The 26,885-nt window shown below is 42.1% G+C and overlaps 1 protein-coding gene across 1 annotated transcript in view; it reads left to right on the forward strand.

The window, feature by feature from the left end:
- rasgrf2b (Ras protein-specific guanine nucleotide-releasing factor 2b) overlaps positions 1 to 24,469 on the forward strand; it is a 156,269-nt gene extending 131,800 nt beyond the window's left edge. The window contains exons 22-28 of the mRNA XM_020475983.2: positions 14,301 to 14,404; positions 14,488 to 14,572; positions 15,000 to 15,197; positions 20,302 to 20,381; positions 20,494 to 20,611; positions 20,909 to 20,977; positions 21,073 to 24,469. Of these exons, the coding sequence (XP_020331572.2) occupies positions 14,301 to 14,404; positions 14,488 to 14,572; positions 15,000 to 15,197; positions 20,302 to 20,381; positions 20,494 to 20,611; positions 20,909 to 20,977; positions 21,073 to 21,165 (747 nt within the window). The 3' untranslated portion in view covers positions 21,166 to 24,469. The remainder of the gene's footprint in view (positions 1 to 14,300; positions 14,405 to 14,487; positions 14,573 to 14,999; positions 15,198 to 20,301; positions 20,382 to 20,493; positions 20,612 to 20,908; positions 20,978 to 21,072) is intronic.
- Positions 24,470 to 26,885: the final 2,416 nt, after the last annotated feature.

The raw sequence follows: 26,885 nt of genomic DNA on the forward strand, positions 1-26,885 counted from the left end.
TAATCAAGTGTGCTATTGCTGAGCTGGAACAGATGTCTGCACCCCCCGTAGTCAGGGATCAGTGGAGTGGATTGTTCTCAGCTTGTGGCTGTCTTGAACCCTACTGTTTGTTGTTATCAATCTTCCCTGCGACCTGCCCTGTCTGGATCTGCGAGGAGTAACAGCGTAATCTATGTTGTTACCATGACAAAGACCAAAGCCAGTGGGAGTACCGTTGAGGACAGTGGTGTCGAGCAAAAAGCGAACAAAAATAGTTTTACAAACAGTTGTTACAACGACACGAAATAGCTTCAAGTGTTTTGTCCAAAAACTGGTGGAGTCAGCTAATACAATAATGGACGATCTGACCAGAGTGGTCCAGGACCTGAAGAACAGTTTGCAGTTCTCCCAGGGTCAGCTTGATGAGTTTAAACAGGAGAATGTCAAGATGACAGCAATCTGTAAGTTATTGAGAGAGGACCTCAGTTCTGTATGTGAATCCATGATAACAGTGAGAAATCGGATTATCTCAAAGGACAATCAAGGTGGAACAACATGGTTGTGGACAGAATTGCAGAATCTCCACATGAGACCTGGATGGTGGGAAATTATCTCGGAAAAACTCAAGATGGACCACAGGAAGATTGAGGTGGAGCACGCCCATAGGACTGGAAAACCCACCACCAACCCAGGTGACAGGCCCAGGCCGACAGTGGTCAGATGGTCAAGATAGTGGTCAAGTTCCTGAGGTTCAGGAAAGAGCCAAGAACTCGAGAGGAATGGATATATTCCTCAACGAGGACTATTTGAAGCTATCCTGAATCAGCGGAATGAATGCACACTTGATCACGCGTAAACACTCTCACCTCTTCCCTTCGCTTGTGAACTTCAATGCACAACGCATCAGCGTGACCAGGCAAAAAAAACTTTCCAAGCCAAACCCCTACACACAGCCTACATCAGTGTCACCATATTAGCTAAAGTACTGTCATAGTCAGCATAGCTAATTAGAACTAACGCGTTAGTAAACCCTCTACAATCATGCAGTAACATTACAGTGTGCAGTTACACATTACAGTAAGCAGTTACACCGGCGGGCCCTGGTGGCAATAAATTTGTAAAACCGAAAGCTTACCTTGACTTGGAAGAGTTCCAGTGTTGTGTTGGATAGTCAAATCAAATCAAATTTTATTGGTCACATACACATATTTAGCAGATGTTATTGCGGGTGTAGCGAAATGCTTGTGTTCCTAGCTCCAACAGCTCAGTAATATCCAACAATTCACAACAATACACACAAATCTAAAGTTAAAGAATGGAATTAGAAATATATTAGTATTAGGACGAGGAATGTCGGAGTGGCATTGACTAAAATACAGTAGAATAGAATATATATATACATACGAGATGAGTAAAGCAGTATGTAAACATTATTAAAGCGACAAGTTTTCCATTATTAAAATGATAATGATTCCATGTCTATGCAGCAGCCTCTAAGGTGCAGGGTTGAGTAATCTGGTGGGAGCCGGCTATCAATGGCTATTTTATAGTCTGATGGCCTTGAGATAGAAGTTGTTTTTCAGTCTCTCGGTCCCAACTTTGATGCACCTATACTGACCGCCCCTTCTGGATGGTAGCGGGGTGAACAGGTCGTGGCTCGGTTGGTTGATGTCCTAGTTGACATTTTGGGCCTTCCTGTGATATCGGGTGCTGTAGGTGTCCTGGAGGGCAGGCAGTGTGCCCCCGGTGATGCGTTGGGCAGACCGCATCACACTCTGGAGAGTCCTGCAGTTGCGGGCAGTGCAGTCGCCGTAGCAGGTGTTGATACAGCCCGACAGGATGCGCTCAATTCTGCATCTGTAAAAGTTTGTAAGGGTCTTAGGGGCCAAGCCGAATTTCTTCAGCCCCCTGAGGTTGAAGAGATGCCGTTGCGCCTTCTTCACCACAATGTCTGTATGGATGGACCATTTCACATCGCTGGTGATGTGTACGCCATGGAACTTGAAGCTTTTCTACTTCTCCACTGCGGTCCCATCGATGTGGATAGGGGCGTGCTCTCTCTGCAGACTAGGATAGGGAGAGATTGAATATGTCCTTAAACACTCCAGTCAGCTGGTCGGCGCATCCTCTGAGGACGCAGCTAGGGATGCCATCTGGGCCGGCAGCCTTGTGAGGGTTAACATGCTTTAAATGCATTACCCATGTCGGCCACTGAGAACGAAAGCCCGCAGTCCATGGGAGTTGGCCGCATCGGTGGCACTGTGTTATCCTCAAAGTGGGCCAAGAAGGTGTTTAGCTTGTCCGGGACCATGTTGTCGGGGTCAGCGGTGTGGCAGGTTTTCCCATTGTAATCCGTGATTGTCTGTAGACAATCATCTCGTGTCTGAGCTGTTGAATTGCGACTGCACTTTTTCTCTGTACTGACGTTTTGCCTGTTTGATTGCCTTACGGATGGAATAACTACACTGTTTGTATTCAACCATATTCCCAGTCACCTTGCCATGGTTACATGCGGTGGTTCGCTCTTTCAGTTTTGCACGAATGCTGCCATCTATCCACAGTTTCTGATTTCGGTAGGTTTTAATAGTCCCAGTGGGAACAACATCCACTATAACTTTCCTGATGAACACAATCACTTTCTCAGTGTCTGAGGCTACCCGGAACATTTCTCAGTCAGCGTGATTAAAACAATCTTGAAGCATGGATTCCGATTGGTCAGACCAGCGTTGAATAGACCTTAGCAGGGTACTTCCTGTTTGAGTTCCTGCGTATAGGAAGGGATAAGCAAAATGGAGTCATGCATCCTGGAAGTTGGAGTAGCAGTGGTCGAGTGTTTTATTAGCGTGAGTACTACAGTCAATGTGTTGATAGAACTTTGGTAGCGTTTTCCTCAAATTTGCTTTGTTAAAATCCCCAGCTGCAATAAATGCCGCCTCAGGATATGTGGTTTCCAGTTTGCACAAAGTCCAGTGTAGTTCCTTGAGGGCCATTGTGGTATCGGCTTGAGGGGAAATATACACAGCTGTGACTATAACCGAAGAGAATTCTCTTGAGAGGTAATACGGTCGGCATTTGATTGTGAGGTTTTCTAGGTCGGGTGAACGTTATCACAACATTATCACAATCACACCATGAGTAGTAAATCATGAAGCATGATTTACCCCGCCTTTCTTCTTCCAGGAGAGTTCTTTATTCCTGCCTGCGCAATGTACTGAGAACTCAGCTGGCTGTACGGGGACAATATATCTGGAGAGAGCCACGATTCCGTGAAACAGAGTATGTTACAGTCCCTGATGTCTCTCTGGAAGGAGATCCTTGCTCTGGGCTCATCTACTTTATTGTCCAGAGACTGAATATTGCAGAGTAAATGTACTTGGATGTGGTGGATGGTGTGCACACCTCCTGAGTCGGACTAGAAGTCTGCTCCGAATACCTCTTCTCTGCCGGCGGCGTCTTGGAGCAGCGTCTGGGAAAAGTTCAATTGCCCTGGGGGGTACAAACAAAGGATCCAATTCGGGAAAGTCATATTCCTGGTCGTAACGCTGGTGAGTTACTGCCGCTCTAATATTCAAAAGTTCTTTCCGGCTGTATGTAATAACATAACAATCTTGCTAGACTAATAATGTAATAAATAACATACAAAAAAATAAAAAAAATACTGCAAGCTTTTTGCTTCTGTCAGCGCCATCAAAGCCATCTAGCTAACATATCATCCGTCTGTTTGAGCAGGGTATTTTAGTAAGGGAAACTGAAAGTGAAAAAAAATACACTCTATTTCTGTCTTGCTTCTCCTTCATTTTGGTAGAAATGTATTTGTTTAAAATTGTTAAACTATTGTCTTTCTCTTTCTTTGAGTCAACTACTCACCACATTTTATGCATGGCAGTACTATCTAGCTTTAGCTTATGCTTTCAGTACTAGATATAAGGGCACAAGGCGAGACCCAGATGCAGACACAGGAGGCAGATGGCTAGAGTCTTTGTAGTTTATTTATAATCCAAATGAGTAGGCAGGAGAATGGTCGTGGACAGGCAAAAGGTCAAAACCAGATTCTGAGTCCAAGAAGTAAAGAGTGGCAGACAGGCTCGATGTCAGGGCAGGCAGAAGGGTCAGGCAGGCGGGTACGGAGTCCAGAAAAAACAGGCAAGGGTCAAAACCGGGCAGACTATAAAAAGAGAATAGAAAAAAGGAGCATGGGAAAACATGGTGGTTGACTTGAAAACATACAAGAAGAACTGGCACAGAGAGACAGGAAACACCGGGATAAATACACTGTGGAAAATAAGTGACACCTGGAGGAGGAGACAATCACAAGAACAGGTGAAACAGATCAGGGCGTGACTAGATTTATTATCTGATCCTTTGATTGGGTGGAAAACATGTCAGTTCATGCTGCAAGAGCTCTGATAGGTTGAATGATGTCCTCTCGAAGTTTTTATAATTACTGTGTAAGTCTATGGAAGGGGGTGAGAGAACCATGAGCCTCCTAGGTTTTGCATTGAAGTCAATGTACCCAGAGGAGAACGGAAGCCAGCGATTCTCTGGCTACACCATGGTGCCCCCCTACAGAGTGCTGTTGAGGCTACTGTAGACCTTTGCAAAATAGTGTATTTTAATCAATTATTTGGTGACGTATTTTATATTATTTTATATTTTGTATAGTTTTATCTAAAAATAATAACTTTTTTAATGTTTTACCATTTTTATTTGTATGAAATTCACTGAGGAGGATGGTTCTCCCCTTCCTCCTCTGAGGAGCGTCCACTGACTGACGTGTATGTGTAACCGATAGATGCATACACACATGTCTTTTGTCTGTAATGTATTTTTTTATATATGTTGGACCCCAGTAAGACTAGCTGTCATCATTGACATCTGCTAATGGGGATCTTAATAAATCAAATCATAACCTATGGTGTTTACTTTTTTTGTTAACCTGAAATTATGTTTTAGTAATAATAGCCTACTTGTTCCTAAAATGTATTGACATATGAGTTACTTATACACTTTGAAATGATGTGATATAGTGTTGATTCGTTGAAGTTAAGTGTTTAAACTTATATTAAGTTTATATTGTTTAAGTTTAAGTTTATATTGTTAACATAACTATTATTCAAGATGAACTAGTGTTGCTGTTGATAAATCACAGATCACAATCCTGCAATAAAGAGGGGAAGCGAATCTGTCTCTTATTTGTCTGTTTCTCTGTTTTCTCAAATGAACATTACTTTTTTGTTCAGTCATAAGCCCTCCAGTTATTTGATTGTCACAATTTTTGGGATATCAGCCTTGTAAACCCATTTTGCAGCTGATAATGGCATGCAACACCAATGCATCCATAGACCTACAACAGTGGTTCCCAACTCCAGTCCTTGAGTACCCCCTTGAGCACACATTTTTGTTGTAGCCCCGGACAAACATACCTGATTCAAATCATCAAGTTGACAAGTTGAATCAGGTGTGTTTGTCCAGTGCTACAATAAACTGGGTAAATTAGGGGGACTCTAGGACCGGAGTTGGGAACAACTGGCCTACAGTATGATGGCCTTATGGGTATTTGCAATGCAGCCCTTTAAATTGTGCATCTGGAGCAGAGAATAACTTAACTCACATATTGTTCAGTTACAGTACCAATCAAAAGTTTGGACACACCTACTCATTCAAGACTTTTTCTTTATTTTTTACTGTTTTCTACATTGTAGAATAATAGTAAAGACAGCACTATGAAATAACACATATCGAATCACGTAGATACCAAAAAAGCGTTAAACAAATCAAAATGTATTTTAGATTCTTCAAAGTAGGCACCCTTTGCCTTGATGACAACTTTGCACCCTCTTGGTATTCTCTCAACCAGCTTAATGAGGAATGCTATTCCAACAGTCTTGAAGGAGTTCCCACATATGCTGAGCACTTGTTGGCTGCTTTTCCTTCACTCTGCGGTCCAACTCCAAAAAAAACCTTGAATGACTAGATGTGTCCATACTTTTGATTGGTACTGTTTGTTGTTGAATGCTGTTGAATGCCGAAAGCTGAACTCAAATCAAGAGAGGCCTCGATTTATTGTTTTTGTAAAGCTGACAGTGTTTTTATATATTTTCATTTTATGTTGGCTCTGTTGGGCTTAGTTGCTGCTGTCTGTCAGACAGGCTCGATCCCTCCAGATTCCGCAGAGGGGGAGAGACACGTTAGCCCAGCTAGCCTAGCTGGCTCGGCGGTCTCAAATGGAGATCGCTATTGAACGTTTCCAGCGCTGCAGGAGCTGTGTTAACTTTGCTTTGTTCCGGGACAATGTGGACTGCGCTGACTTTCAAAAGCAAAACTACACAAGCTACTGGGGAATCCACACCCAACTACTTTTTATTTTTCATCCACCCCAGTAGCTGGACGCCGCTCTGGTCTGGTGGAAGTGTCTCCGCCGTGTTGGCTCTCCACAGCCAACTGGCCGGTGCTCAGCAGGTTCCATAACTGAATGGGTCTCCTCCTTCCCTGGAGAACAGAGCTGTTATCGACCCAATCAATCAGCCATGGCGATACGTTCCTCGCCGTGGAAGTCGAGGAAAGCGTCCTCTGGCAATGGTGGTCTCCTTGGAGATGTTGAGCTCGGACTTGACACAGACTAGAAACAGCTTTGTGTTTCTGGTATGTGATTTCAAAGGTTCCAGAGGTTCCAGCACCTTCTTCTTTGGGGGCTTCCCATTCAAGATCGGATCCCGAGGTACCTGCATCTTCGCCTTCTGTTCTGTCTCCCTCTCCGGTGGCTTCTACTTCGGGTTCAGATCCACCCTCATCAGACCATGAGGCTTCCTGAGCGACTGGCCCATTTAACATCACCAGCTGTCATCATAAGCAGCTCTATGATGAGAAACGTCTTGATTCCCAAGGCAAAAACCATGTGCTACCAAGGAGTAAGAGTACAGGACATCACAAGGCTGCTTATGACTGTTCTACAACAGATGCCGGGAGCTGACACTGTCATAGTCCATGTGGGATCAAATGACATCAGGAGGGCTAGCTCAGAACATCTGAAAATGGATTTTAAAGAATTGATTTTAGCATTAAAACCACCTATAATTGCAGGTCCAGTACCATTGTTGGGCCGCGGGTGTGAAAGATTCAGCAGGCTACTGGCATTACACATCTGGCGAAAATATTACTGTAGCTCTGCTGGAGTTTTATAGATAACTTTGACACCTTCTGGAAACAGAAGATACTCTACAGGAATGGCGAAGTACATCCAAGTCATCATGGGTCAGACACAATGTACAGTGGGGCAAAAAAGTATTTAGTCAGCCACCAATTGTGCAAGTTCTCCCACTTAAAAAGATGAGAGAGGCCTGTAATTTTCATCATAGGTACACTTCAACTATGACAGACAAAATGTGGAAAAAAAATCCAGAATATCACATTGCAGGATTTTTAATGAATTTATTTGCAAATTATGGTGGAAAGCCAAAGCTTTTGCGTAGTTGACTACTACATCATGGCTCTGCAGTGTCATCAGCCAAGCCGCTATTCTGCTGTTGTGTACAGCACGCTCATGGATTTGTTGTCTTTTCAGAGAAGTCACAGGCTGGTGACTTGTTTCTATGATCACCGTTTGTCCGCCGACAGAACTGGTGAAGTGTTTGACCGCCCAGACTGTCGACACCAGCGCTTTTTCACAGTCTGAGTACTTGAGTTCAGCAGGGTTGAGTGTTTTGCTCGCGTCAGCAACCACAGGTTTGTCTTGGCCGTATTTCTGGTACAACCCAGCACTAAGGCATTGCTTGGAGAAACCAACTTCCAAAAATAATGTCTTGTCTTTGTTGGGGTATACCAGACAGGGTGCCTCGCAAAGCAGGTTTTTCAAAGAGGTCACAGATTTGTCGTGAGTGCCATCCCAAATGATGGCACTTCTTTCTGAAGAAGATGGGTCAAAGGCGTTGACAAGTCAGCATAGTTTTCGATTAATTGACGGGCGTAATTACATACTCCCAAGAAACTGCGCACCTCATGAAGGTTTGTAGGTATTTTGATGTTGTGGACTGCTTGGATTCTGTTAGTAGACTGTGGCAGGATGCCCTCAGCACCCACCAGAAGTCCAATGTAGTTTACCTTGGTCCTGCACCATTGTCCTTTCATATTTGCCAACTTCGCCCCAGCTGCCCCGAGTTGGGTGAGAACGTGGTCGATCTAGTTGACACAATGTACATTTCTCCCTTCTCATGAGAACGTCGTCCCCATGGAGGCTGCATCTGGCAATGTCTTGTGCAGGAAGATGTTGAACTCTGAAGGGGAGTTTGCATACCCGAACGGGCAACAATTGAACGTGAAGAGCTTGTTCGAGAAAGAGAAAGCCAACTTGTGTTGGTCACGACGGTCAACTGTCATGGCCAACTAGACAATGAAACCAGCTTGTTGAGTTGTCTATAGTCAATGGTAAGACGACAGTTACCCGTTGCTTTCAAAACGGGCCACACGAGAGCGCTGTACTTACTGTTACATTCCCTGATTATCTGTTTAGCTAATAGGGAGTTGAAAGTCTCTTGTACCGCTGCGTTTCCCGCAATCGGAATTGTGTATCGTCACACAAACGTAGGAGCTGCTCCGGGTGGCGTAGGAATACGCACCACATGAATACCCATAACACCTCAATCTAGTGAGTCTGTTGACCTGTGTTTGTTAAACAATTCCCGCAACTGATGTTGTTCAGTGTGATTGACAAGTGCGTCAGCTTCCGACAGTAGCTGTAGTACCTGTGCATGGAAACCAGCAAATGGTTCGGCGATATCGTACAGGTCTTCATCAGGTGGTGACGGCATGTCTACGGTGGGGGAATCATCTGCAGTAGGAGATCCGTTATCGTCCTCCGTGACAATGTGGTATATGAACAGCTGGTTGTCAGAATCTACATCCATCCTGAACGTCGATGTGACATCAAGTGGCAATATGGGAGTTATTGCGAATGCTTTTGACGGACAAATAAAAAGCATTCCACCCTCGCAACATAGGTCTAGGGAGGACGGAAGAGGCCCAATCACCGGGACAACAAGTTCAAAATCATGGATGGAGTAATCAATCAATGTTCCTAGCTGAGTGTACTGAGGAATGGAAATATCTGCTTGCGTTAGATTCTGTACCAGGAGATAAGTGGAACCAGCATTTAGTTCCAACAGCGGGTTACCATTGACAGTTCGCCCCAAGTTAAATAGTCACGGAGAGGGTTGGAAGAATGCAGTGGTGCCCTCCATCTGGTAGCCGGGCGCCAGGTTCAGTCTTACAGAGGCCTCTGTGGTTCTTGCCGAAATCACCATGGCGGACTCAGTTATCACCTTACAAGCTTCAGGAATACTCTGCCCAGATTCCATTCGCACCAGGTCGAAAGACAAGGCGTGTTGGGCTGGCTGCCCCAAAGACCAAAGAACTTGGTGTATGGTATCGAGTTTAACACCCAATCTTACCAAAATGTCTGCACCTCAGCTAGGCCTACACTTAAGGTCAGAACTGGACCCGCAGCTAGAATGTAACTACGTGTTTTAAGTTTTTATTATGGTTTAAACAGAAGGCGCCGTGAATTTTGGGACTGCTCTGAAATATGTGATAGTTGGTTTCTAACCGTGTTGGACAATGTGAGTTTGGTGCCAGTATGTATCAGTATGTATATGACATCAGTCAGAAGAATATCTTATTGATTGATGGACGCTGACTTGATGGCTGACTTTTGTCTGTTTGCAATACATTTAAACAGTGATGAACCATCACCAAATTGACATGCTGAAATGAACACCAACGAGTGATGGAGAGGAACCACTATCACTGCCCGGCCATCCCGAGTTCAACGGGCCAGTCAATTGGGCATTTCTGCAGTACATTAGAGCATGTCAAATTCTTGATGGTAAATACCCATTGTAAGACACTGCAAATGGATAGCCATGCACCTGTTAATCTGAATGGGTTACCAGGAGCACATTTTTTTAATGTTTTTTTTTATGCCTTTAGTGGGTGGAAGGGGTCCATGGCCGAGTAGAGAGCATCCCCCAACCGTGCCCATCCAATAGGGGGCACCCATGGTCATTTTTGTAATATTGTAGGGCTTCCTTCATGCCACTTTTCATGATGGTGCTAGCAGCCACCTGAGTGAGTGCTTGCTTGCTACCAACCGGAACATTACGATAGCCAAGACCAACAACACAAACAAACAGACTATACAGCTACAGGTAGTGAGTGAAGTTACAAATGGACTATACTAAACAAGTTAAATGTCTTACCTGTGAATAAATATGTTCCACTCACATAGCTACTTGTAGCCTACTTGGTGCCAACGCCCACGTTACTGACCCAGTATTGTCATTGTCCCCACATTTCTCACTCTTCTGCACCGAATAGACTGAAGCCACAGGGGTCTTCTCACAGGCTCTATTTCCCTATGTGGGAGCATTGCGAACCAAAGGTCGTGATTTTCTTTACCTGGTTACATGTACATTGAACAACACAGCAGCTTTTAAGGCATGTTTTGTTATTTCTGTAAAAAGGAAAATCAACGTTAAAGTTGGTTCTTTTACAATGGGGGTCAATGGTAAAGAATTTTTGTTTTCCCCAATTTGTGGGCGTGGTCAAGGGTAATTCCATTTTATGATGTGAATATCAACTCGGTGTATAGTTTAGTGACTTAACCTTAATCCAGTCGTAAATATAATATAATTATGAACCTAGATTTACAGCGTCTAGATTAGGTCTAATGTAAGAGTAATTTAAACCATGTTGGTGCAACCCACCCTAATAGTGTAGGTTACAGAGCAGATCTAAGGTTGTGCTAATGGTTAAGATTTTAGGAAAGGTAACTGATGTTGGATATGTACCACAGGCGGCAGGTGGCACCTTAATTAGGGAGGGTGGGCTCATAGTAATGGCTGGAACTGTCACACCCTGACCATAGAGAGCCATTGTTTCTCTATGGTATTGTAGGTCACGGTGTTACTGGGGTGTGTTCTAGTTTATTATTTCTATGTGGGGTTCTAGGTTTATTTTCTATGTTGGTGATTTGTATGATTCCCAATTAGAGGCAGCTGGTAATCGTTGTCTCTAATTGTGGATCATATTTAAGTAGTGTTTGTTCCCAGCTGTGGGATATTGTATTTTTGAACTTTGAGTTGGTGTATGTAGCACCTCTGTAGTCACGGTTCGTTGTTTGTTTCTTGTTTTGTTGTTTTTGTTAAGTTTCACTATTAATAAATGATGTGGAACTCAACATTCGTTGCGCCTTGGTCCATGTCTCTACAAACAGCCATGACCAGGAACGGATTAAATGGAATCAAACACATGATTTCCATGTGTTTGATACCATTCCATTCACTCCATTCCATAATTTTTCTTTTTTATGAGCTGTCCTCCCCTCACCAGCCTCCTGTGATCTATAGATTAGTTGACCTATCCCACTAAGCAGAACTCAGACATGCTGATATAAATAGGCCTGCCAGTCTGTGAGACTTAGGCACCATCTGCTGTTTTTCTTTTTTATAACATCAACATTACAGTTCCTAAAGTAGGGTATGGTCACACTGAGACGCATGATCAATGATGAAATCATATATGACCTAGTCATTGTGCGTTTTTGTTGTTCAAAAGTTAAAATAATCTCGACTTCTTTTGGAGTTGCATATGTTCAAAGGTGGACATATTGTACATGGTTTGTCGTAAAATCACGGCCAATGTCTTTCATCCGGCAAGAGATGACTCCCATTGAAAAAGCATTGGCTACATCCAGAATTTTCTGACACAAAATCTTAATGGGCCACCCATAAGATAGTCAGAGACGGAGAGAAAGAGGTTGAGTGTAAGAGGGTTAGAGAAATGAAGGGAGAGAGAAAGATTAAGGAAAGGGGAGAAAAGAGATAGAAAAATGGTGTGTGTGGTGTGTGATAGAGATTGAGTTCCAGATAGAGGTATATATTTCTCCTAATATATTTGTCCACTGTGAGTATCTTACATCACCGAAAGCTGTTTATGTTTTTCTCTCTCTAATTTCCCTTCTATATCTCCCTTCTTTATTCTTCTTTCTCGTGACTCACACCATGTTTTTTGAGGGGGGGGAGGGGGGTTAATTACCTTGTGTGTTAATTGTGAATTTTTTATTTATTTATTTATTTAACTTTTATTTAACCAGGTAGGCAAGTTGAGAACAAGTTCTCATTTACAATTGCGACCTGGCCAAGATAAAGCAAAGCATTAAAGCAAAGCAACAAAAAAAAAAAAACAGTATGGAAAGAGGTAGTTGTTTGGGCTAAATTATAGGTGGGCTATGTACAGGTGCAGTAATCTGTGAGCTGCTCTGACAGTTGGTGCTTAAAGCTAGTGAGGGAGATAAGTGTTTCCAGTTTCAGAGATTTTTGTAGTTTGTTCCAGTCATTGGCAGCAGAGAACTGGAAGGAGAGGCGGCCAAATTGGTTTTGGGGGTGACCAGAGAGAAAATCAGCTCAAACCAGCCACCAGAGGCCACGGCAACTAATTGTCTCAAATAAATTACTGAGCCTTTTATTTCTCCTTTCTGTGAACACATATGTACAGCTTTTCACCAAACCCTTGTCAGTCAGAGCTGGTAGGCTGGCCGTTTTGTTGTTGTTGTTGAATCACATTGTTCTGCAGCTGAATGGTTGTTGCTCTTGTGTTTGTATGCAGTGGGGCAAAAAAATATTTTGTCAGCCACCAATTGTGCAAGTTCTCCTACTTAAAAAGATGAGAGAGGCCTGTCATTGACAATCATAGGTACACTTCAACTATGACAGACAAAATGAGAAAAGAAATACAGAAAATCACATTGTAGGATTTTTTATGAATTTATTTGCAAATTATGGCAGAAAATAAGTACCTGGTCACCTACAAACAAGCAAGATTTCTGGCTCTCACAGACCTGTAAATTCTTTAAGAGGCTCCTCTGTCCTCCACTTGTTACCTGTAATGGCACCTGTTTGAACTTTTTATCAGTATAAAAGACACCTGTCCACAACCTCAAACAGGCACACTCCAAACTCCACTATGGCCAAGACCAAAGAGCTGTCAAAGGACACCAGAAACAAAATTATAGACCTGCACCAGGCTGGGAAGACTGAATCTGCAATAGGTAAGCAGCTTGGTTTGAAGAAATCAACTGTGGGAGCAATTATTAGGAAATGGAAGACATACAAGACCACTGATAATCTCCCTCGATCTGGGGCTCCACGCAAGATCTCACGCCGTGGGGTCAAAATGAACACAAGAACGGTGAGCAAAAATCCCAGAACCACACGGGGGGACCTAGTGAATGACCTGCAGAGAGCTGGGACCAAAGTAACAAAGCCTACCATCAGTAACACACTACGCCGCCAGGGACTCAAATCCTGCAGTGTCAGACGTATCCCCCTGCTTAAGCCAGTACATGTCCAGGCTCGTCTGAAGTTTGCTAGAGAGCATTTTGGATGATCCAGAAAAAGATTGGGAGAATGTCATATGGTCAGATGAAACCAAAATTTAACTTTTTGGTAAAAACTCAACTCGTCGTTTTTGGAGGACAAAGAATGCTGAGTTGCATCCAAAGAACCATACCTTCTGTGGTGGAAACATCATGCTTTGGGGCTGTTTTCTGCAAAGGGACCAGGACGACTGATCAGTGTAAAGGAAAGAATGAATGGGGCCATGTATCGTGAGATTTTGAGTGAAAACCTCCTTCCATCAGCAAGGGCATTGAAGATGAAACGTGGCTGGGTCTTTCAGCATGACAATTTTCCCAAACACACCGCCCGGGCAACGAAGGAGTGGCTTCGTAAGAAGCATTTCAAGGTCCTGGAGTGGCCTAGCCAGTCTCCAGATCTCAACCCCATAGAAAATCTTTGGAGGGAGTTGAAAGTCCATGTTGCCAAGCAACAGCCCCAAAACATCACTGCTCTAGAGGAGATCTGCATGGAGGAATGTGCCAAAATACCAGCAAGAGTGTGTGAAAACCTTGTGAAGACTTACAGAAAACGTTTGACCTCTGTCATTGCCAACAAAGGGTATATAACAAAGTACTGAGAGAAACTTTTGTTATTGACCAAATACTTATTTTCCACCATAATTTGCAAATAAATTCATTAAAAATCCTACAATGTGATTTTCTGGATTTTTTTTCTCATTTTGTCTGTCATAGTTGACGTGTACCTATGATGAAAATTACAGGCCACTCTCATCTTTTTAAGTGGGAGAACTTGCAGAATTGGTGGCTGACTAAATACTTTTTGGCCCCACTGTATGTGTATGTGTACAGCGCGTGGATGCTTGTGTGTGTGTGTATGTATGTCTCATGCTGGTGTGTGTATGTTCTCTTCCAGGTGGAGTGTCCTAGGTCAGAGTGTTTTGAGTCTCTGTCTGCCATGGAGCTGGCTGAACAGATCACACTACTGGACCACATCGTCTTCAGGAGTATCCCCTATGAGTGAGTCTGTCACCTCATATCCTAAAGTGATGATATAATTTCTTGTGATGATCTCATATCAGTATGTGTTGTCTCTCTGTCAGGGAGTTCCTGGGGCAGGGCTGGATGAAGGTGGATAAGTCTGAGAGGACTCCCTACATCATGAAGACCAGCCAGCACTTCAATGATGTGAGTTTGTGTGTGTGTGTGTCTTTACTTTATTTGGAGGCCTCCCACTGGGCAAAAACTGGGTGAATCAACTTGGTTTCCACATCATTTCAACCCCAAAAATCAATGTCATGACGTTGAATCAACTTGGAAAACTGATTGGACTTGCAAAAAGTCATCAATGTAAGGGCAGTATTTCCCCCCCCCCAAACTTTTAACCTAAATCCAATGACATGGTGACATTTTTTGTTGATTTCTCGTTGAATTCAGGTTAGTTGACAACTGAACCAAATGTAAATCAAAACTAGACGTTGAACTGACGTCTGTGCCCAGTGGGCTATACTTAAAGTGAGTGTGTCTCCTCTTTTCCTCTCTGCTTTCCACCCCCTGTCTCTTTCTCTCCCTCTCTCTCTCTCTCTCTGTCTTTTCCCCTCTCACCATCCTCTAGATGAGCAACCTGGTGGCGTCTCAAATCATGACCCATACAGACGTGGGCTCCAGGGCCAACTCTATTGAAAAATGGGTGGCTGTGGCCGACATCTGCCGCTGCCTCAACAACTACAATGGAGTCTTAGAGATCACCTCAGCTCTGAACCGCAGCGCCATCTACAGGTTGAAGAAGACATGGGCCAAAGTCTGCAAACAGGTGGGAAATTGTTCTAATTCTTTACCCTTCTCCAGAGGTCTGCACTCAATCACTCTCCCTTGCCCTTAGATCTACTGAGCTAACTGTCATTGCGTATTATTGTTAATGTGATGACATGCTATTTATCGAATGATTAACTATGTTTAGAATTATGTGATTAAATTAATCAGGTAACCATTAACTCGGTAACCTGGGGCACCACGGGAAAAGTTTGTTTAAAGAGGTAACGTTTCAGTCTCATTCTGAACGTCGGATAATTCGTAAATCTGCACAAACTCGGGTCTTTCCGTACCACACAAATTGAGTTGATTATTTATTTACTAACAAGTTAAATGGTAACATAGGATACACATACACATACACACACACACACACACACACACACACACAGTCTAGGCTATTGATTAGAACCTAATACAATGGCAACAGGTCCCTAGCGGTCCAACACAATATGACACGTGTTACACAAGATGGAGATTTAAAGAAAGAGAGAGAGGGAGAAAGAGAGAAAGTGCATGAGAGAAAAGCACACTTAGATACATTTGTAAACTATGCTTAGGTTAGCTCTAACACCTTGCCCCGAACTGTCACTCTTATGGGTCAGAATGTATTTACATGTTGAAGGTCTCCGTTGGGTATCTCTTCGTGGACCGAGTTCTGCTTAGTGGGATAGGTTTGGCGGACGCCCTTTTCTTTCGATGGCCGAGTCTCCTTCGTTACTGAGTGTATCTCTGATTGTCCACACAATGTTATTTCTCTTGGTTGTCTGTTGCCTTGCACTTGGTCTGTGAGAGTAGTCTTCTTAGGAGGCTAATCAGCTGTGTCAACGCTCCCAGCTTGGGTAGGAGGGCCGTGTAGACAACCAATGATTTGAAGAGAATAACCGGTTGGTCTTTCTTGAATTCACCTTCTCAGATACAGTACAGAATCACTACTCCACCATGAACTTGATTTTTTTTGTCTTCAATCTTGTGTTGTGTTTCAGAGTCACGACTAGTCGTAAAACCTCGGCTGCAGCGCGTGGTAAACTTAGTCTGCATGTAAAATTCTTAACTCACATGTTTTATACCCTCGGGTCTAAGGGGCATTTCGGTCTTTATGACATGCTCTCTGGGTTTCCAGGTATTAGAACAAACCTTGCCTTGTAACGAGCTATGCCCCAGGAAACCCAGAGAACATGTCATGAAGACAGAAACTAAAATCTCGTTTAGACAATTAAAATCACAGTTCATCGTTACAAAAACATTCTCTTTGATCTGGATATTTTCTACAAAATGCACAGTATGCAAACATTATGAAAACTGTTCAAGTTACAATGTTTTCATTATGTATTTACATGTTGAAGGTCTCCGTTGGGTATCTCTTCGTGGACCGAGTTCTGCTTAGTGGGATAGGTTTGGCGGACGCCCTTTTCTTTCGATGGCCGAGTCTCCTTCGTTACTGAGTGTATCTCTGATTGTCCACACAATGTTATTTCTCTTGGTTGTCTGTTGCCTTGCACTTGGTCTGTGAGAGTAGTCTTCTTAGGAGGCTAATCAGCTGTGTCAACGCTCCCAGCTTGGGTAGGAGGGCCGTGTAGACAACCAATGATTTGAAGACAATAACCGGTTGGTCTTTCTTGAATTCACCTTCTCAGATACAGTACAGAATCACTACTCCACCATGAACTTGATTTTTTTTGTCTTCAATCTTGTGTTGTGTTTCAGAGTCACGACTAGTCGTAAAACCTCAGAACTGTAACATGCAATAAATGGACTTCGGGACATTATATTTCATCAGCCAAAATGGTGGTAACAATGATAGATGGAATATGAAAATGAATTCATTTTCATATTCCATCTATCATTGTTACCACCATTTTGGCTGATGAAATATAATGTCCCGAAGTCCATTTATTGCATGTTACAGTTCTGAGGTAGATTCTCCATAAGGCACACACATTCCAGTATGTCACATTAGAGACAAGGAAGGAGTTGGGCTGCTGCCTTATAATTTACGATGGGTGTGTGGTTATAACCCCCCCCCCCCCCCCCCCCCCCATCAATCCCTCTATACAGTTGAAGTCAGAAGTTTACATACACTTAGGTTAGAGTCATTAAAACTCATTTTTCAACCACTCCATGTAACGGTATTCGTCGTCTGAAGAAGAGGAATCATCGGACCAAAGCCCAGCGTGGTAAGTGTTCATGCTTTCTTTATTAAAACGGAACACTATAACAAAATAACAAAGGGAATACCGAAACAGTCCTGAAAGGTGCAAAACACTAAACAGAAATTAACTACCCACAAAAACCCTGTGGGAAAAAGCTACCTGTGGTTCCCAATCAGAGACAACGATAGACAGCTGTCCCTGATTGAGAACCATACCCGTCCAAAACAAAGAAATACAAAAACATTAAAAAAGGAACATAGAATGCTCACCCAAATCACACCCTGACCAAACCAAAATAGAGACATAAAAAGCTCTAAGGTCAGTTAACAAATTTCTTGTTAACAAACGCTAGTTTTGGCAAGTTGGTTAGGACATTTCCAAAAACTGTTCAGAGAGATTATTTCACTTATAACTCACTGTATCACAGTTCCAGTGGGTCAGAAGTTTACATACACTAAGTTGACTGTGCCTTTAAACAGCTTGGAAAATTCCAGAAAATTATGTCATGGGTTTAGAAGCTTCTGATAGGCAAATTGACATCATTTGAGTCAATTGGAGGTGTACCTGTGGACGTATTTCAAGCTCTACCTTCAAACTCAGTGCCTCTTTGCTTGACAACATGGGAAAATTAAAAGAAATCAGTCAAAAATTGTAGACCTCCACAAGTCCGGTTCATCATTTGGGGGCAATTTCCAAACACCCGAAGGTACCACATTCATCTGAACAAACAATTGTATGCAAGTATAAACACCATGGGACCACGCAGCCGTCATACCGCTCAGGATGAAGATGTGTTCTGTCTCCTAGAGATGCACGTACTTTGCTGCGAAAAGTGCAAATCAACCCGGAACAACAGCAAAGGACCTTGTGAAGATGCTGGAGGAAACGGGTACAAACGTATCTATATCCACAGTAAAATGAGTCCTATATCGACATAACCTGAAAGGCTGCTCAGCAAGGAAGAAGCCACTGCTCCAAAACCGCCATATAAAAGCCAGACTACAGTTTGCAACTGCACATGGGGACAAAGATCATACTTTTTGGAGAAATGTCCTCTGGTCTGATGAAACAAAAATAGAACTGTTTGGTCATAATGACCATCGTTATGTTTGGAGGAAAAAGGGGGGGGCTTGCAAGCCAAAGAACATTATCCCAACCGTGAAGCACAGGAGTGCAGCATCATGTTTTGGGGGTGATTTGCTCTAGGAGGGACTGGTGCTCTTCACAAAATTGATGGCATCATGAGAGGGGAAATTATGTGCATATATGGAAGCAACATCTCAAGACAGTCAAGTCAGGAAGTTAAAGCTTGGTTGCAAATGGGTCTTCCAAATGGACAATGACCCCAAGCATACATCCAAAGTTGTGGCAAAATTGCTTAAGGACAACAAAGCCAAGGTATTGGAGTGGCCATCACAAAGCCCTGACCTCAATCCTATCGAAAATTCGACAGAAATCCTATCGACAGAACTGAAAAAGCATGTGCGAGCAAGGAGGCCTGCAAACCTGACTCAGTTACACCAGCTCTGTCGGGAAGTTTGTGAAGGCTACCTGTAACGTTTGACCTAAGTAAAACAATTTAAAGGCAATGCTACCAAATACTAATTGAGTGTATGTAAACTTCTGACCCACTGGGAATGTGATGAAAGAAATAAAAGCTGAAGTAAATCATTCGCTCTACTATTATTCTGACATTTCACATTCTTAAAATAAAGTGGCGATCCTAACTGACCTAAGATGTAAAAAAAAAAATACTATAATTAAATGTCAGGAATTGTGAAAATCTGAGTTTAAATGCATTTGGCTAAAGTGTATGTGAACTTCCGACTTCAACTGTACCTCTCCCTCTCTGCGGGAGGGAGGAATATCTCTGTAGAACCGCAATCCTTTGTAACCTGATCCTCACGGGCCAGTCTTGACACTAACATATTGCATTTTTTTAAATGGTCATAAAATTGATCATTTAGCCATTTGATTTTAAATTATATAAACAAATATTTTACAATTATTTGGTAAAACATTGAATTTTACTGCTATTGCCCATATAAATGCGTTGAATAATACATTTGTACATGACTAAACAGACAGTCAAAAAATAAATCATATGGAATAAGGTTTTGAAGTGTCTGTCCTATATCTGAGCGATATAAGAAAACGTTGTGCCATTTTTGCATCCCTGTACGGGGTTAACATCAGACGACTCCCCTGAAGCCTGTGTACGTTGTCGAACAACTGTGGTTGTGAAAGTCTCGCCTTTGGATGTTGCTGAGTTATTAAATTGTAGTGCAAACGGTTCGGATTTTACAGACAAGTTTGTGACGATTTTCATATCCAGATCCTCTCATGTGTAGAAAACACAGCTTTCACAAGCCCCATGTTATGGAATAGGTGCAAGCTTTATATCGGCAGAAAGAAGGGATTGGGCTGCAGCCACTACAATAAGGTCAGTCTCTAGCATAAGCACATGGGGATGCTATCCAATATTCAAAATGGTATCACTGTGTGATGCAAGTCAATCAACTTTATGCATTGGATTGGTGCAAGCATGGCTGGAGGGAGTTCCCACCAACACTGCATTATTTTTTTAATCCATGAAGGGAAGTGTACGAGTGCACACTTCAGGAGAAAGGTAGAGCATTTTAATACATTTTTTGCTAATTAAGCTTTGTTGAAGATCTGTTCTCAGATCTAATAGCGGTACACGGGGAAAGCTCCCCAGTATCCACTGGGAAGACTGGGTGGAGCTAAACATTTAGGGGTTAGTGAAAGGGGTAGAGGTGAGGGGTTGATTTTAGACCCTTATGAAAGTAGTTTGAGAATGAAACGTTGCTAAATAAGATCCATTCAATTGTTGAAAGCATCAAGAATACAAGTGTGCAAGAGTTTTATTTTTTTGTATTTGTTGATTTCAGACCAGACACGTTAAAACATGGTTGTGTTTGGTTTTGACAGACTAAAGCCCTGATGGACAAGCTGCAGAAGACTGTGTCGTCTGAAGGGAGATTCAAAAACCTGAGGGAAACCCTGAAAAAGTGAGACACAAATCTTATTGATGAAAACTTTATTTTCAGTGAGGGAGGTGTGACCCAGAATATTTTGTCCCTAACTCTCTTCTTGTCTCCCTCCTACTTTTCTCTTCCCCAGTTGTAACCCTCCCAGTGTGCCCTACCTGGGTATGTACCTGACTGACCTAGCCTTTATCGAGGAAGGAACACCTAACTTCACTGAGGAGGGCTTGGTCAACTTCTCCAAGATGAGGATGGTAAACACACACACACACATGCACTCTGTATTTTCTCTCTGCATTGTTGGGAAGGGCCAGTAAGTAAGAATTTCACTGTTAGTATACCCCGGTTGTTTACGATGTATGTGACAAATAACATTTTATTTTATTTGACACACATTGTATTCCAATGTGAAACCACTTTCATCCCATAGAATACAGCATGACCATGTTCAGTGAAGCTGCAGCACTGCTGTTTCCATTGATCTGCCATAGATTTAATTGAGTTCTGAGATATGTGATGAAGAGCTGTGATGAAAATGCTGTGTGTCCTAGATCTCCCACATCATCCGAGAGATCCGCCAGTTCCAGCAGACACCCTACAGGATAGAACACCAGCCTAAGGTACGCCTACTTACTAGACACGTTTTATATTGCCAATGGCTATTTTCCTAGTCTATTTTGCTTGTCTTCAGTGTGTACCCCTTCCCTCTCTCCAGGTGACTCAGTACCTGTTGGACAAGACTCTGATCATGGATGAGGACACTCTCTATGACCTCTCTCTTAAGATAGAGCCCCGCCTACCGGCCTGAGGGACAGTCACTGCGAGCAACGGGACCCTGGCAACCCTGTCCCTCTATGTGGGCAACACGCCTGCTTACCTGGGATAATGAATGAGAGAGTGGATTATTGAAGAGACAGAGAGAAAAAGTGAGCGAGAGAGAGAGAATTGAGAGGGAACGTAGGGAGAAAATCCTTGTTGTTTTTAGACGATGATGGGGTGATCTTTTGAATGTGTTTTCTGCGAGGAAGGGTAAACAGGAAGTGAGGTGTCATTGTGTGACCTCATCATCCCTCTCCCAGGGCGTGACATCATTGATGTGAAACATGGTTCTTCTGCCAGCAGATCAAATCAGAGTTGGTGGAGATTGATCAATCTTTGGGAAAATCTCAAATGGCACCCTGTTCCCCATGTAGGACTGCACTAATTTAGGGAATAGGTTGCCATTGAGACACTTTTTTGTCTTTGAACATTTTTAAAAGGTAGACGTAAGGAGATGAAATGTAGCATGTATAGCTCTAAGAGTCTGGACTTGTGTATGTTACTCTGTGCTGCTTTACTGTGCCATGTCCTTGAGCTGAAGCACCCATGCTTTCACACCAAATGGTGATCACTTGACTTTGCATGATCCTAACTGGGGTTTTAGTGTTTATTTGGCCTTGGTCCTGACCCCTGCATGTTAACATGCTTCACTCTCTTTGGTCTCTGAAGACTACACAACCACTATGCATCCCCATCCACCAATCATAAATCACTTTATTAGGAGGGTCGGACGGAATCTATGAGGGTAGAGTTTCAAACACACCTGCCGGAATTAACTCATACATTACTACTACTACACATACTAAATGTAACGATAGTGGTAAATAGAAAATCCTTTTAAGATTCAGTCTGACTGTGGTAATGAGTGCTTCAAAATGAATTTCGATTTAGAAACTGGGCGGCAGGTACTGTAGCCAACTGGGTGGCAGGTAGCCTAGCGGTTAGTGCTTTGTGCCAGTAACTGAAAGGTCGCTTGTTAGAATACCTTAGCCAACAATCTGTTGATGTTCCCTTGAGCAAGACACTTAACCCTAATTTGCTCCAGGTGCGCCGTACTACTATGGCTGACCTTGTAAAACAACACATTTCACTGCACCGAACAGGTGTATGTGACAATAAAGTAAATAAATTAAAAAAGCTTCATTTGTTATAGTTTACCATTTATGTGCATCGTGTTGTTGAAATTGCTCTTCATAAATACTGAAATATTAATCTACAAACTGGTGACCGGTATCTGAAAGAATAATCTGGTACTCCACATTCAGGCAAATGTTTTGATGTCTAATATCTTGTAAGCTAGAATTACGTAGAACTACATATAATTGAATAGGATCTCTTTGGGATCAAGAATATACAATTGAGATTCAGCCATATAAAACTATTGTACTGCCATGGAGTGAGGGTGGTTAAAGAGAAGTGACTTTATGTCCCTCTAGTGGCCCCAACATTCCCATGCTTTATCTGACAACAACACTTGTAGCACGTTCAGCAGGGCCTGTTCACAGCTTTACAATAACCACTCCTTATGCAGTTTGATGAGCATGTGGTCCTGTTGCAGTTTGCTCCTAATTGAAAAATGAAAACCCAGCAAACAAATGTTGGTTCCCAGAACGATGTGGGAAAGTCATTTTTCAAATAACCAAAGGAACACTATGGGGACATTATGAGCTAGCTGGGAATCCTTTGTTGTCCTCACAAATTTAATTTAGTCTTCAGCTTCATTGGCTTTACATGGTCACTTGAGTGTTCTAGTCTAGTCTGTATGAGTCTGACAGTAGCTGTCTGCATGAAGCGATAGAGGTTGCTTTAGAGGTTACATACAGTTAATATAGCTCTTGAGTTCCGATCATGGAATTCCGAACTCATCAGTACATCTTTACTTGGATTAAAACATATATATTTTACATTTTAGTCATTTAGCAGATGCTCTCATCCAGAGCAACTTACATTAGTGCATTCATCCCATACATCTTTTTTCTCAATATATTTAACTTAGATGTACATACATTTACATCTTTGTTAAAATGCATGTAATGCCTTAACATTTATTCCAGAGATGCATGTACATGCATTTGCATCTTTGTTAAAGTGCATGTAATGCCTGACAATTCCAGAAATGCATGACTATGACATCTAGTCAACAGGGTGGCCAAAGTTGTTCCTAATTCGGCATATGACATAGTTTGTCCCTTCAGACGATTCTTAAATTACTCAATGGAGAATTTGCCACCAAACCAAAACTTTGGCACTAGCTAGGTTTCAATCCAATTGGCAACAGATTTCCATGTGAATATTATAAAATCGACGTAAAGAAAATATGTGCATTTTCCCACCAGCGGTGTGTTTCCACCAAACAGACTTGTGGCGTATAAAAATCAGTGAATGATGACGTAGTGCACACAAAATGTACTTTTTCGCTTAAGTTTACATGTACCGAATAAAAATCTACAGTTCAACGTGTTTCCATTGCATTTTCAACTCTACCAATAGTTTCCTCACAAAAGTTGTGTGCCTACTTTGGTCTTGGCACATGCACTCTAGCCAACAGTTCGTAGATACAGTGCGGGTAGGCTAGTCTACATGATGAGATTATTATGGATAAGAGCGAGAATATTTGTATTTGTCAAACGGCAGTCAAGCATCGATCATCATGTCACCTGAAGACCCTCAATATTTATTGGAAAGGAACATCAAGATTACTGTCACCACCCTGTGAAGATCATCATAAATGATTTCATCTGTAGCCTTATAAACTGCATGCTTTCCCGAGTCGTAGTGGGAGGACCACACACCATACTATTGCGTGACTCCAAGTTTACTTCAATTTGATTGTTATTATATATCAATATTTGCGCATAAAGGCAGTTCCACTGCCATGTCACACATAAATAATTTTACAGACACAAAAATATCCCACCAACGAACACATTTTCTGTCAGCATTTATAAAACTGAACCGAAACTTCCTGTTTCCATCACCGCTGTCTTGATTTTTTTTATATACGGTATGACTATACTCGTATAAAAACTGTGGATGCGAATGTGGTTAGTGATGTCATTTAAATTATGGTTAAAAAAACAACATTTGATTTCACCCCAAAAAATTCTGTCATAAAGGGCACATGTTCAACTTCATAAAAAAAAAGACTATATAGTCGTGCCTCTCTTCAGCTTGAAAAGAAATCACTACCTGACCGATAATGTAACATTTTTGTTGTAATTTTTGTGGTAATTTAAATGCATTTTTGTGCTTTTAATATGTGTCAAGTACAATAAAAATACATTCTGACAAAATATATTGTAGCCTATTTGAGGATCTGGAGGAATGTGTTTTTATTTAACCAGGTAAGTTGACTGAGAACACATTCTCATTTACAGCAACAACCTGGGGAATAGTTACAGGGTAGAGGGGGGGGGGGTGAATTATCCAATTGTAAACTGGGGATGATTAGGTGACTGTGATGGTATGAGGGTCAGACTGGGAATTTAGCCAGGACATTGGGATTAACACTACTCTTACGATAAGTGCCATGGGTTCTTTAGTGACCACAGCGAGTCAGGACACCCATTTAAAGTCCTATCCAAAAGATGGCACGCTACACAGGGCAACGTCCCCAATCACTGCCCTGGGGGGGCATTGAGTTATTTCTTTAGACCAACCCTGCTTAGCTTCAGAAGCAAACCAGCAGTGGTATGCAGAGTGGTATGCCACTGGAGGCGTGGCCTTGGGTTAGAGCTCTTTGGGCTACCAATGAGAGAAAGTGTCATACCAGCTCATGTGTGATCTTGTACTCTGTCAATAAAGGTTGAGCTTGTTCTGCAGTCTTAATGAAACTGACATACAGTGCCTTCAGAAAGTATTCATGCCCCTTTAATTATTCAACATTTGTGTTAGTCTGAATTCAAACTGGATTAAAAATATACATTTCTCCCCATCCATAATAACAAAGTGAAAGCATGTTTTAGAAATGTTAGCAAATTTATTGAAATATCTCATTTACGTAAGTATTCCCACCCCCTGAGTCAATACTTTGCAGAAATACCATTGGCAGCGATTACAGCTGTCTTTCTGGTTAAGTCTATAAGAGCTTTCCACACCTGGATTGTGTCAAATTTGCTTATTATTCTTTTCAAAATTCTTCAAGCTCTGTCAAATTGGTTGTTGATAGTTGCTAGAAAGCCATTTTCAAGTCTTTCCATAGATTTTCAAGTAGATTTAAGTCAATACTTGTAACTGTTCTTGGTAAATAACTCAATTTCAGATTTGGCCTTGTGATTAGGTTATTGTTCTGCTGAAAGGGGAATTCATCTCACAGTGTCTGGTGGAGAGCAGACTGAACCAGGTTTTCCTCTAGGATTTTGCCTGTGCTTAGCTCCATTCCGTTCCGTTTTTCCGAACTCTCCAGTTCTTAACGATTACCCATAACATGATGCTGCTGCCAATATACTTGAAAATATGGAGAGTGGTGTGTGGTATTGGTTTTGTATTCAAAACAAAAAGGGAATTGCTTTGTCACATTTATTGCAATATTACTTTAGTGCCTTGTTGCAAACAGGATGGATGTCTTGTAATATTTGTATTCTTTACAGGCTTCCTTCTTTTCACTCTGTCAATTTTACCTTTATTTAACTAGGCAAGTGTCGTGGAAATTTCCTCTATTTACCAAATCATGAGCGCAAACCACACACACACGTCAGAATTAGTTATAAAAGTCCATCTTTAATTATATGAGCTCTATCACAATCCTGTGACTCTCAGATAAATTCAGTGTCTCCCCCTGAATTCTCTGAGAGCCCCCTTACAATGCAACTGAGTTCATTTTAATAGCAAAGACACACATAGTCAGACAGCATAGACATAATTCATCGTTCAGCTTTGTCTCCTTTCCCAAACCCCAGAACCATAAACCAATCCTCCAAATCAACAGGCATATATCAAATTGTCATTTAGATACAACCAACTCAAAATACAACCTCCTGGACAAACTCACGGAGAGGAGGGTGAGGCTATAGGTTAAGATAGAAACAACATAAGAGGGAGCATAGAATGATTCCAGACACTGCAACCCTTCTTTCCCCACTAGAAAAAGTAGGGAGTAAAAGATATGTTTACACATGATGACACTTTGACCTCTCCCCTCTCAGGGGCCCATGCAACTTAGTTTTGACATAGAACAGATAACTGCAACCTCACCACAGAATTACACAAAAATACCATTCTGATGAGAAGTAACTTACACACATTTGATGAGTATTAAACATCTTACAAATGTTACCAACAAATTCTGATCCTTCCACGACACAAGTCACTTAAGAACAAATTCTCATTTTCAATCACAGCCTAGAAACAGTGGGATAACTGCCTGTTCAGGGGCAGAATGACAGATTTGTACCTTGTCAGCTCAGGGGTTTGAACTTGAAACCTTCTGGTTACTAGTCCAAAGCTCTAACCACTAGGCTACCCTGACGCCCAAATTTGATTAGTACTGTGGAGTAACTACAATGTTGTTTATCCATTCTCAGTTTTCTCCGAACAGATCCATTAAATGCTAAGCACAATTTGATTAGTACTGTGGAGTAACTACAATGTTGTTGATCCATTCTCAGTTTTCTCCGATCAGACCCATTAAATGCTGTAACTGTTTTAAGTCACCACTGGTCTCATGGTGAAATCCCTAAGCAATTTCCTTATTTTCTGGCAACTGAGTTA

The sequence above is a fragment of the Oncorhynchus kisutch genome, linkage group LG3 (genome assembly GCF_002021735.2).
Source record: "Oncorhynchus kisutch isolate 150728-3 linkage group LG3, Okis_V2, whole genome shotgun sequence".
Taxonomy (NCBI): Eukaryota; Metazoa; Chordata; class Actinopteri; order Salmoniformes; family Salmonidae; genus Oncorhynchus; species Oncorhynchus kisutch.